The sequence below is a fragment of the Nicotiana tomentosiformis genome, chromosome 10 (assembly GCF_000390325.3).
Source record: "Nicotiana tomentosiformis chromosome 10, ASM39032v3, whole genome shotgun sequence".
In the NCBI taxonomy this organism is placed as follows: Eukaryota; Viridiplantae; Streptophyta; class Magnoliopsida; order Solanales; family Solanaceae; genus Nicotiana; species Nicotiana tomentosiformis.
In genome coordinates, this window is record NC_090821.1 from 74,522,014 (window position 1) to 74,534,649 (window position 12,636).

The 12,636-nt window shown below is 38.8% G+C and overlaps 1 protein-coding gene across 2 annotated transcripts; it reads right to left on the reverse strand.

Annotated features, from left to right (window-relative positions):
- Positions 1-4,096: 4,096 nt before the first annotated feature.
- Positions 4,097-12,326, reverse strand: LOC104117594 (tubulin-folding cofactor B-like). 2 transcript variants are annotated; one of them, XM_009628665.4, is made up of 9 exons: positions 12,160-12,326; positions 11,946-12,058; positions 11,342-11,493; positions 11,054-11,172; positions 7,977-8,038; positions 7,213-7,254; positions 6,212-6,345; positions 5,400-5,469; positions 4,097-4,325 (listed from the first exon to the last, which is right to left on the reverse strand). In XM_009628665.4, the coding sequence occupies exons 2-9, from the start codon at positions 12,045-12,047 to the stop codon at positions 4,278-4,280; spliced, it is 729 nt and encodes a 242-aa protein (XP_009626960.1). In that variant the 5' UTR covers positions 12,048-12,058; positions 12,160-12,326; the 3' UTR covers positions 4,097-4,277. The 2 variants fall into 2 exon arrangements, with proteins under 2 accessions (XP_009626960.1, XP_018633582.1); XM_018778066.3 differs by having other exon boundaries at positions 5,167-5,469.
- Between the last annotated feature and the right edge of the window lie 310 nt (positions 12,327-12,636).

A 12,636-nucleotide genomic window follows, 5' to 3' on the forward strand; every position in this document is an offset into this window, starting at 1 on the left:
CCCTTTAGTTGTTTCACTGGTCATATTGAAGCCGTTTAAGACCCGAGCTGTGGGAACGATTTGATTTTGTAAGTCGAGCTGCTCTACGACCCTCAATCGGATGATATTCTACGAGCTACCTGGGTCCACTAAAACACGCCTAACTTGAACTCTATTTAATAAGATAGAACTTACCAAAGCGTCGTTGTGGGGCTGAGAAATGCCTTCTGCTTCCTCGTCGTTGAATGATAAAGTGCCTTCGGGCACATAATCTCGGGTTCGTTTTTCTCTAGTGATTGATAACTTAGTGCGTTTAAATATGGGTCCCTGTGGAATGCCGATCCCACCGATGATCATATGAATGACATATTGGGGTTCCTCTTGTTCATTTTTCCTGTTAGTGTCCCTTTCTCTGAAATGATTCTTGGCTCGATCGCTGAGAAACTCTCGAAGGTCGCCTTCATTAAATAGTTGGGCTACCTCCTCCCTTAATTGCTTGCAATCCTCAGTCTTGTGACCATGTGTGCCATGATACTTGCACATTAAATTTGGGTTTCTTTAGGAAGGATCGGTTTGTATAAGTCTGGGCCACTTAGTATCTTTGATCCTTCCGATTGCCGATACAATGCCCGATGCATCGATGCTAAAGTTATATTCCGATAACCGAGGTGCTTCTGTGGGATCGGCATAATTGTAAAAACCACTTTTGCTCATAAGTCCTCTAGAATTCTGTCCTTGATCTCTTCTTCGATCCATCCGGGCGAAATTGCGTCCTGAACCATTGTATCTTCGATCTACGGTATATGGTCGATATCGGTCTCTGTTCAACTTTGGTTCCCTGTCGACGTCCCTTGGGTTTTTAACTGCCGATCTGTTTGGATGTACTGAACCGGAAGGAGCTCCTAATTGGTCGTCCTCAACCCTGATCTTCGATTGATATCGATTGTGTACATATGCTCAAGTTACAGCTGGATACTCGATCAAATTTGTTTCAACTGACGTGATGCTACCGAACTTTGCTCGTTCAACCCTTGGGTGAAAGCTTGAACGGCCCAATCATCTGTGACTGGTGGCAACTCCATGCGTTCCATTTGAAATCGGGACACGGACTCTCTCAGCATTTCATTATCCCTTTGCCTTACCTTGAAAAGATCTGATTTCCTCGTTGCGACCTTTATGGCCCCGGCGTGTGCCTTTATAAAGGAATCTGCTAACATGGCAAATGAGTAGATAGAATTTGGTGGCAAGTTGTGATATCAAATCATTGCTCCCTTCGAAAGGGTCTCTCCGAACTTTTTCAACAGCACGGATTCAATTTCATCATCTTCTAAATCGTTATCCTTGATGGCGCATGTATACGACGTAACATGCTCGTTGGGATCGGTGATCCCATTATATTTAGGTATGCCTGGCATACGAAACTTCTTTGGAATAGGTTTCGGAGCTGCACTTGGAGGAAAAGGCTTTTGTACAAATTTCTTCGAATCCATCCCTTTCAAGATTGGTGATGCCCCCGGTATCTGATCAAATCGAGAGTTGTATGTCTCTACTTTTGTATCATTGGCTTAGATCCTCTTCTCCCCCTGATTCAATTCTTTTGGTTAACTCTTCGAGCATTTTCATTACCGCATGATCGGTCCTTGATTCGTTACCATTCAACCTTTCCGGTACTAGCTCGGTACGGCGAGCAATTTCCGATTCGACCCTATTCGGAGCTCTATTTTGATTTTGTAACTGAGCAATAGTGGCTTGCTGAGCCTGAAGCATCTCGAATATCACTTGGATACTGGCTTCTTTGTCTCCTCTGCCATGTGTTCCTTGGCCACTAGATCGGCCTTCCCTGCATACACTCCCATCGAGATTTGCGCCTAGGTCCGCATTTAGGGCAATGTGTGAACTGACATCGACTGGGTTGGCAACCGGTGCTCCCCCAAGATGAGCTTGTGGCGCCTCGACTCTTGGAGCAATCACATTTTCGTTTTCACCATGGAATGCGAGGACATTGCCACCGTGTGGATGCATTTTGTGAGTTTGACATGTTTTAACCTGAAAGCAAAGATACTTGACAAGAACAAACGTAAAATAGTGTGTTTTACCAGAATCAGTACTGAACAATCACTATTATCCTTAGCCACACGATGGGCGCCAAACTGTTTGCCCTTAAAATTGAGTAACAATTAAACTTATATGGTGATTTTAAGGATAAGTGATTTAACCTAGTACCAATTGATAAATAATGAATTAAATAGATAAATTGGACAATAAAATAAATCAAATCGGTCTCCGAACAGTGTCTGAACCTCGATTTGAGATAGTCTCGATGTTAGTTAATAAGAACAATAGAAGAATGAACAAGAAGCGATGAATCGTGATGAACAATAAGTAAAACGAAGAAAGCAACGTATGTGTATATTTTTATCAGTGAATGATCATGGCCTTACAAGTGAATGGGATCCCTCCTTTTATAACAGATGAATCCTAAATAAGGTACAACTCTAATAATGGAAGTAGATCCTATGATTGGCACTAATAACTGCCTTGATTTGATCTATTTCGGGATTCCCGCCTTGATCTTCTATCGGTTACTGATATCTCGCTATTCAGTTTCTACGCCTTATCTGAAGACAATCATGCTCGATCTCGATTGTTGCTGGCCTCAATCTCAATGAATCGCTTCGATCTCTAGGCTTGATGTTTTATCTTCGAGCTTGAGCCTGATCTCTTATGAGGTTACCCTCGAGGCAACTCCCCCGCCAACGAAATCAAATATGATCGATTTCGACCGTATATATTGTGTTATAAAACTCATAATAATATGGTAATCAAAATATCATTATTACTACAATTCGTTAAAATTCAAGGATTTCAAAATTCTTTTTTAAATTAAAAAAGAATAAGAAAGATGGATAGTGTTACGTCACAATTGCTGCATAAGCCAAATACATAGGTAGCCCCTAAACTTGTCCCCTTTTTCATTTAAACACTTATTTTCTACAAGGTCTGCTTTCATACCGGGCCAAGCCTTTAGGTTGTTTAAGTATGTTTGGGGCGGGGGCGGTTTGGTTTCAAGGCCCTCGCACCAGGAAGAAGCAGTTGTCATTTGAAAATAAAGGCTCTTCTCTTATTTTAAGAATCCTACAACTCTCTTTACTGAACGGTCTTCCTTCCATAGATTTGATTGGGATTGATTTTCACCTATTGAATACCTAAACTCCTCGAGAAGTGTACCAATTAGGCATATTTTGCTGACATGGGAAAGTATGTGTTCTACACTCTCTTTGAGCCCGTACATATCAAAAAAATGGTTAATTGATTTTTTTTCTCTTTCTCGTCTTCGTTATTTCTTTTCCACTGGTTTTATTTAAAGTCGTTTCTACCTTGCCGAAAAATTTCCTGACCGGTGGCATATCAACGAACAGAGTTTTTCTTTTTCCTCAAGATCATTTTTTTCTACCTTATAGGTATTTAGGATCAAATCCACGTGATATTATCCCATTGGTTTTCTTTCCAAATCAGTTGCCAGTGAAATGCACGCAACTAGCTCAAGTTTAAATGGGCGTTTGGACACTTTTTGTTCTAATTGAAACGCTTTTTGTTGAGTTTAAGTGCTCAATAGAAACTAGCAAGTATAAGTGGGCGTTTGGACATAGAATTGTAAAATTCCAAAATAAAAGGAAAAAAAAATTCAAATGAAAATGGTATTTGAAATTTAGAGTTGTGTTTAGATATGAATATAATCTTGGGTTGTTTTTGAAATTTTATGAGTGATTTGAGTAAAAATTTTAAAAAATAACTTTTTGTTGTTTTTCAAATTTTCAAAAAATTCCAAAATGTATCTTCAAGTGAATTGAAAATTTCATGAACAAACGCTGATTTTGGAAAAGTAATTTTTTTTTTGGAAAAAAGGGAAAAATATTTTATGTCCAAACGGGCTCTAAGTGTTTAGTGAAAACCGGGGACAAGTTTAGGGGGGCTACATATGTATTTGGCTATTTATCATTATTTATTTGAGCCTCTGATTTCTTGTTTCTTTCATTTCTTCAGCACTATTTTTTAAATCACTAGTTAAGCCAAAAAAACTAGGTCACGCCAAGTTTACAAAATGAAGAAACACGTATGGAATGTTGAAATCATCTCATTTTAAAAAAAAATAATGCAACAGTAGATAAATATACACTACCGTGACTTTCAATTAGCTTAAGCCTGTTCATCTTTCCTGCTCAATTGTATATTTGAAACATATGCATATCCTATCTATTAAAATTTCAAGTAAAGCAAACGGAGCAGCAAACTGGCATTTAAATTTCCTCTTCCTCAAAGGGGTCTTTTTCTGGATAATCTCCAATCTGCAATGCAAAATTTAGAGCTTGTCAAAAGGTCAGATCTAAGGTAATTTACAACACTACAACTCTTTTCACTTTTGCATCCCAAAATATTTTTCTAGGGGAGTCCGTCCGAGGCAAACAGCGATGCAGTTGCTTTCTGGTAGTCATTTATAAAATGAAATTTCAAAAATTGTAGTCTTAGACCAGCCAGACTAATTGAAGTCAACTACACACCCTTTTCTGTATCTCAAATGATCACAAAATTTAACAGTTAGCCAACCTTTACATTCTCCAATACAACTTGACTTCTATTTTATCAACTTCTTAAAACTAAAATGGTAAGCCATGAGCATGTTCCTCATTAAATTATCAGTCATTTGAGTTAAAATAAACAACTTTTACTCTTCTTATCTTCATAGCATGCTCGCAAACGGGGACATTCAACTGGGGAACAAGATTGTATTTTATAGCTTGAATTGCATTCGACCATCCCATATAGCTAATGGTGAATGCCTATGAATGCCTAGTATTAACAACTGAGAATAATTTCTTCATTTTATAAATCATTAAAGGCACACCGGAATTGGATGTTTGTTTACAACATTCTATTCACAGCATCTCCAACTTCTCACATTATGAATATACTGAAATCAAGATTCTATAACTTGTATATGGCATGCAGCTAATAACTTTACTTTTTGAAGGTAATAAGTGTAAATATATTCATCTCAAGAAAGATAGAAATATATCACATTTCAACCCAAACATGAAACAGATACAAGCAACATTAACTACTACAACAACAACCCAGTATAATCCCACTAGTGGGGTCTGAGGAGGGTAGTGTACACGCAAATCTTACCTCTACCCTGGGGTAGAGAGTCTGTTTCCGATAGACCCCCGGCTCCCTCCCTCCAAGAACTCTCCACCTTGCTCTTGGGGTGACTCGAACTCACAACCTCTTGGTTGGAAGTGGAGGGTGCTCACCACTAGAGCAACCCACTCTTGTCCCGGCAAGTATAATTCTTTTATCAGAACATTAACCGGCAAGTTTATTAGGGATTGGAATATGACAACGATACCCCTTAAACAAACCTTTACTTTGTCTGGGCGGACCATTGCACCATGAAGGGGAGGGCAGTCAAAGTAACGTTTCCCTTTCACCCTGTGAAACATATAAGAAGAATTTGGTTTAGATGCAGCAATTATTCTAGGAACCTTTTGTAACAGTTTCCTAAATATAGCATTTCTTCAGAAGTGAAATCACAAGTATGGAGTATCAGAGTCAAAAAGAGAACACTTGTGTGGTGTGCCAATACACAAGGCAAGCATTTCTAGAAATAGGAATCTGCAGCAATGGACCTTTAGAGAACTCTGGCCAAGCACTACACTTTTTAATGCAGCAGAGCAGATACATCATTTGCTGCTCCGGACGGGTGAGTTCCATATGACTTGTTACCTATCAATTGCTGTCCCATTATTTTAAAATTCCCAATTTTCTGTTGATAATTATTTTCTTCACACAAATGAAACTTATCCCGACCTCTTTTGAAGCAAGAGCTCACATAGATTATGCACCATCCGTGCTTTGATAGTAACTCTAAGTTATAACCCCATCAGAACTGGATCTATTCCATTCCTCTATATCTATCCTGTAGCACCCCCAATAGTTCAAAAGGGTGAAGAATTGGCTAAAGTTTCTAAATTAAGCATTTGCGCAAACGAGCCAATACAAGCAAAGTCCCATACGATCTTTCACGGGTAGGCAAGTCATTCATAGGAGACATGCATAGTGCATGCTTCCTCACACACAGAGTAAACTCTCTACTGCTAGTTACTACCAATAAAATATATGTATTGCTACTTCAAACTAAGATTTAACGAGGAAGTTTGTGTTTCTGACATACATGCCGTCATGTTTTCCTGCAGGTTCATCAAACTGAACTCCAACCCAAAACCCAGGTGCAAGTGTTTCTGCCTGACCAACAAATTTGACCGTGCCTCTTCTCTCTCCAGGTTCCACTTCACATCTGTCCCATATCTGTGTTCACGAAAAAAACAAAATTGGATCCTAACGCTAAACGATTATTCTTCTGAGATAGAAAATGTTAAGTTGCAGAAAGAAAATAAAAGAAAGAAGTATCCAGAAGAACATAAATCCTGCACCACCACCGCGAAAAAAAATCCAAAAAAGGGAAGAGAAAAACATAAAGGAGAAGGAAGAATCTTAACAAATTTAACAACAAAAGTACCGTGTGTGAACTAAAGAACCTATCTGTTGTAACAATTTGCGAATTTATTCCATTCAGAAGTAGAAGCACCCGAGGTATAAATGGTTTTGTCATAAACATATCGATGACCTACCATCAAGTATCAGTAGTGACAACTATGAAATGAAAAGTAAAACTTACTACAGATTATGTATCTCCACCCTTAGTTACAAGTCAAACTATCAAAGATCCAATCAAAGAACAAAACTAATTTACAATAACTACCTAATTTATGCTAAGTTAAACCTTTGTCTTTCTATTTATTTGAATGTTTATATTTTCTAATTTGAGTTGGAGGCGCTTTAAGCCGCAGGAAAGTACATTGTTGCAAATTGTTTAAAGGACATAGGGATACAAGGAAATTTCTTGGGCTACTTAGGGCAGGTATATTACTCAACTATTTTATTTTGTATATAGCATCTTCTAGGACAATCAGCAAACGAATTCTTTGCTTCAGCAAGAGATAGCGTATATCAAAATAATGTACATAAAGGTAATCCTCAATAACTGCATAATTAAAAGGCTCACGTGAGAAAACTGAAGTATGGTCAAGAATGTATATATTACTTTAATATGATAATGCAATAGACATATTAAATAGTTGGAAAGAGAACTGCAATAGAGAAAGATCAACTAACCTTAATATCTGCACAAACTTCTCCCATATAGTTGTCAGATATCTGTTTGAAAAAGCAAAGTGAGGAAATGAATAAAAGATCTAGCATTACAAAATATAGCAACATGACACAAAAATGAAAAGTAAATAGTACTTTCAGCGACTGGTATTGTTCAGCACCAAAAAGCTCTTCCCAAAAAGAAGTAGCGAGGCAAGGAACTTGCAATATATTAGTGACAGTGATTTACTTAAACTTTGCAGTAGTTCCATAACTAGCTGATTTCCCTTCCAAACATCCACTCTAGATGCCATCCAGATTTGGTATGATGCAAAAAAAATCCCCTTCATTTAACTAAGAATAAACCGGGTTATCCTGAAGAGGCGGGTATAGCAAGATATGTGGGAGGGAAAGGGTGAAGTGTGAGGATAGAGCTTGTCAAGTGAAAGTGGTTGCTCTGAAGATGGGAGTGGGAGAAAATATGCTGGGAAAAGGGTAATTTTATTATCATTGTTGCATAGGCTGTTGCCAAATATATGTACAAAATGACCTATCAACATAGTAACAACCGTTTTCTCTTACTCTCCGCCATATGTTATTGGGGGTAATATAATCAAATTGGAGGATTAATTTGGAGAGAAAGTTGAAATTTTTGAAACAATGTAGCTATTTAAGGTCCTAACAAATAACATAGTAAACTAAAGGGGAGATCCACGATATTGTTAAACTTGAGCAGAAGTCTAAGTAATTTACCATAAGTTTTTAACTTTTTACAGTAGAAAACTTACTTTAGATTCTTGACCAGGCGGTTGCTTAAGCGGCAATGTTTCCTTGAATTTTCTGAAAGTACCTAGAAAATCGTAACAAACTTGTCAACTCTAGGATCCATCCCAGGAAGAAAAGACAAAGAGCATGGGAGGTCACTCCATGAGCCATCATGATTCATGTGGTTCTTGTGGAAAGAGAGAAATATCAGAGCTTTTAAGGGGACAAAAAATAAGTGTAGGTATAGCCTTTTATACTTAGTCTCTGGCACCCATGTAATCCCTGTTTGCTTACAAGATTGTGTCATTTGTAGAAAACCGTATTATCCTGTAGGGTATCTATATTTTGGTACACAACTTATATGTGCAGGTATTTCCACATTAATAAAAAAGAATTTACTTTATCAAAGAAAAAAGATATTTGCTAGCATATGGCAGCATTTGGTCCTCCGATAAATCATGTTAATTTAGCGACTGAAGACATACTATAAGCAATCGAGAAACTGTCATTTGAATGTACTTTCTTTTACAAATGGCAAAAAGAATTACAGTCATACGGCTACTTCTTTGCATCTCCAAAGAGACTGAACATGCCTCCAATTTAACTTCATGGACCATGCAGTTGGATGTTAAGACACAAGTCAACAAGTCAAAAATTACAAGACAAGTATCATTTGTCAGTTAGGAACAAGATTAATTAGATAAAACTTTGCACCCTAGCATAATAGCAAAGCAAAAGATGTTTGAATGGACAAAAAATCTTGCCATAAAATCTATAACCTTTTTTTTGGAACAGGTAAAGTGTGCTATAATATATATAATCCTTTGTACCGTGTGGCTCCTTCCCGGTTAAACCATAATAGGTAACTTGTCATGTAGAATTAGAAAGATGTCCATAGTGACTTACGTTAGAAAAATGGAGGAAAACCAATGATCTAAAGAGTGTGTGTTCTATAGTCATCTTAGAACCACAAGGGAAAGGAACTGAAGCAAATTCAGGATGATACACTGTTTTCTAAAGGCTCTACTTTTCACGGAATTATTTTTCAAATTATGTACGGTGCATCAAGGACGACTATGGTAAGGTTCTAGTAGAAGAAGCGTGTATCAGGAGTACTTCCATAGGCTCTTGAACGAGGGAGGGGACAGGAACATCGTGCTAGGTGAGTTGGAGGATTCAGGGAGTCAGAGGGATTTTGGGTTTTGTAGGCCTATTAGGAGCGTAGAGGTGGAGGGGGCGATGCGGAAGATGAGCAGGAGTAAGGCTACTGGGCCAGATGAGATCCCAGTGAAAATGGTAGTTGGTCGGGCAGGCTTGGAGTGGCTTACTGGTCTGTTTAATGTCATTTTCAGGACGAAGAATATGCCAGAAGATTGGCGGCAGAGTTTGATGATCCCGTTGTATAAAAACGAAGGTGATATCCAGGTTGTAACAACTATAGGGGTATCAAGCTGTTGAGTCATACTATGAAAGTATGGGAGAGGGTGGTGGAGATGAGGGTGCGACGTAGTGTTACTATTTTCGAGAACCAATTCGGATTTATGCCGGGACGGTCGACGACAGAAGCCATTCACCTTTTGAGGAGATTGGTGGAGCAGTACATGGAGAGGAAGAAAGACTTGCATTTGGTATTCATCGACCTAGAGAAGGCCTATGATAAAATCATATAGAGATGTTTGGAGGCTAGTGGTGTCCCGGTGGCATACATTAGGGCGATTAAGGACATGTACGAGGGAGCGAAGACTCGGGTGAGCACTGCGGGAGGAGACTCGGATTATTTCCCAGTGAAGATGGAGTTACACCAGGGATCGGCTCTTAGCCCATTTTTGTTTGCTTTAGCGTTAGATACACTGATGCGTAACATACAAGGGGGTGCCATGGTGTATGTTATTTGATGATGACATAGTCCTAATTGACGAGACACTAGGCAGAGTTAATGCTAAATTGGAAGTTTGGAGACAACCGCTGGAGTCTAAAGGTTTCAAATTGAGTAGGTCAAAAACTGAGTACTTGGAGTGCAAGTTCAATGAGAGGATGCATGAAGAAGAAGTGGAAGTGAGGATTGATACTCAGGTCATCCCTAGAAGAGACAGTTTCAAATATCTTGGGTCTATTATTCAAGGCAACGGGGAGATTGACGAGGATGTTACTCATCGTATTGGAGCGGGGTGGATGAAATGGAGGCTCGCATCGGGGGTTTTGTGTGATAAGAATGTGCCACCTGGACTTAAGGGCAAGTTCTGTAGAGTGGTGACTAGACTGACTATGTTGTATGGAGTTGAGTATTGGCCCGTCAAGAAGTCGCATGTCCAAAAAATGAAAGTAGCTGAAATGAGGATGTTGATATGGATGTGCGGACATACTAGGAAAGACATGATTAGGAATGAAGTTATTAAGGACAAGGTAGGTGTGGCATCTGTGGAGCACAAGTTGTGGGAATCAAGGTTGAGGTGATTCGGGCATGTGAGGTGGAGAGACATGGATGCTCCAGTGAGGAGGTGTGAGAGGTTGTCCATGGCGGGTCTGAGGAAGGGAAGGGGTAGGCCTAAGAAGTATTGGGGAGAGGTAATTAGGCAGGACATGTCATTGCTTCAGCTTACCGATGACATGACCCACGATAGGAAGGTGTGAAGGTCGAGGATTACGGTTGTAGGTTGACAGATAGTAGTGTGTTCCTCCTAGGCCATTCAATAGTACTAGGACTATTTTTGTAATTTCCTATTAACGGTTCTTTATTACGCATGTTGCGGCATTCGCACACGTTACTATGTTACATTGTTGCTAACATTCTTTGCTATTTAGTACTTTATTTTCATTGCTTCTTGAGCCGGGGGTCTATCGGAAACAGCATTTCTATCTCTATGAGGTAGGAGTAAGGTCTGCGTACACACTACCCTCCACAGACCCTATTTATGGGATCAAACTGGGTTTGTTGTTGTTATTTTTCAAATTATGCGATCCACTAACAAACCCAATTGATGGGGGAAAAAATTGAGGAGTAAATTGATTTGAACTGGCATTGTATTCGAGTTAAGGAGAAATCAAATTAGAGAAGACATTTTTAAAGCAAATATGCCAAGTGAAACTCGTCAGCAATTACCACCAAGTTTCCCATAAGCCTCGTCAGAGATAGTGTACTTATCCACAAGTGATGTGTCCTCGAGCCAACCTCCAGAAGTCACTGATGATGGATCAAGATCAATGACATGCAGGCAATAACTGCAAATGCAGACTGGTTAATCCGGATATATATGTCCGTATTAGCTCAAGTTCTTTCTGCACAAAATGCAGACAGGACATGATATCAATACATAATACAGAGAGTTCGTTATCTAGAAAAGGACAATTAAGATATACTACGGCTTCGGATAGAAAGAGTTTTACTAACCCGTCCAATGGGGAATAAAAACCAAGGGGTCTCGCATTATCACTTAGGACTGAGATTTTAGCACCAATTTCATCATAGAGCTCTAGGGACATTGAATTGACGGAAGTACCACACTTTTTCCAAAGCTTCTCTTTAACGGCTTCCACTGTCATCTGAAAACAAAGAGACATTGGACTGTAATGCACAACACAAGTGGTGGCGGATCTAGTGCATAGTTTATAGGTTTTTCGGAACCTAGTAACTTTTCTGCAGACCCTGTATTTCTATTAAGAAGTCCACTAAATATTTATTAGTTTTGTTTACTGTGAACCCAATTACTACATTAATCACTGTAGGAACACATAAACTTTAAATCTTGGATGCTCCTCTGAGCACAAGTACATCCAAAATGAATTACGAGCCTCAAAAGTTACTTCTATTATATCAAAGATGAGCCATTTGAAAGTCTAACTAATAAACTCATCGAGAACAGATGTAAAGCCGATCATATGTCTTTGCAAATTTGAAATTTAAGTTCCAATTATATAATTGATCTAATTATAGTAATAGCGGAACCTGCATAACCGATAATATTACTAAGCAAAGGTGAGAAACTTGCGAGTACCTGAAGTGAAAACCGGATTTCAGGGGAAAAGCTCTTAATATTGGAGTGAGTGACCCGCACAAGTACAGATTCATCTCCTTCAATCTGTAACCGAGATCCCATTATCCTTCAATCTATAACGAGAGTAAAGCTCACAGGTGAAAATCAGATAGACCAAAATCAAATACACAAACCAACCTTGAGTATTAGAAAACATCATAAACCCGATTATTACCCGAAAACTGCCGTTAGAATGCTGATTTTAGCCCTCTCCACAACACACCAAAAGATATGCAGAGAGAGAAAGCGAGTGAGGGGGGACACTGATTTTGGAGAGAGAAAATCAAGGAATATGAAAAAAGGGGAGTTAGCTCACCTCGTGTACAGCATCTCTCCATTTCTATTCCAAGAAGGGTGTCGTAACAGTTTATATACCATTCAAACAATATTAAAGCGGTAAAAGCGTCAATTAGCACATTAGGCCCAAACACGTCAATAAATTGACTTTATTTATGGTCCGCGAACACACAACACCATATAAGAAATTCTGTTAACCCGGGAGAAGGTGTGAGCCACTCCCGAGTTTCGTAGTTTTAGCACGGCCGCTTAACAATTAATACTTAGCCTAATTATCTGATTTATTATATGTTTTAAGACTTATGTACATTTTTACCTTCTAACCGCTTTTAATTATTTTAAAACAATTATAGAG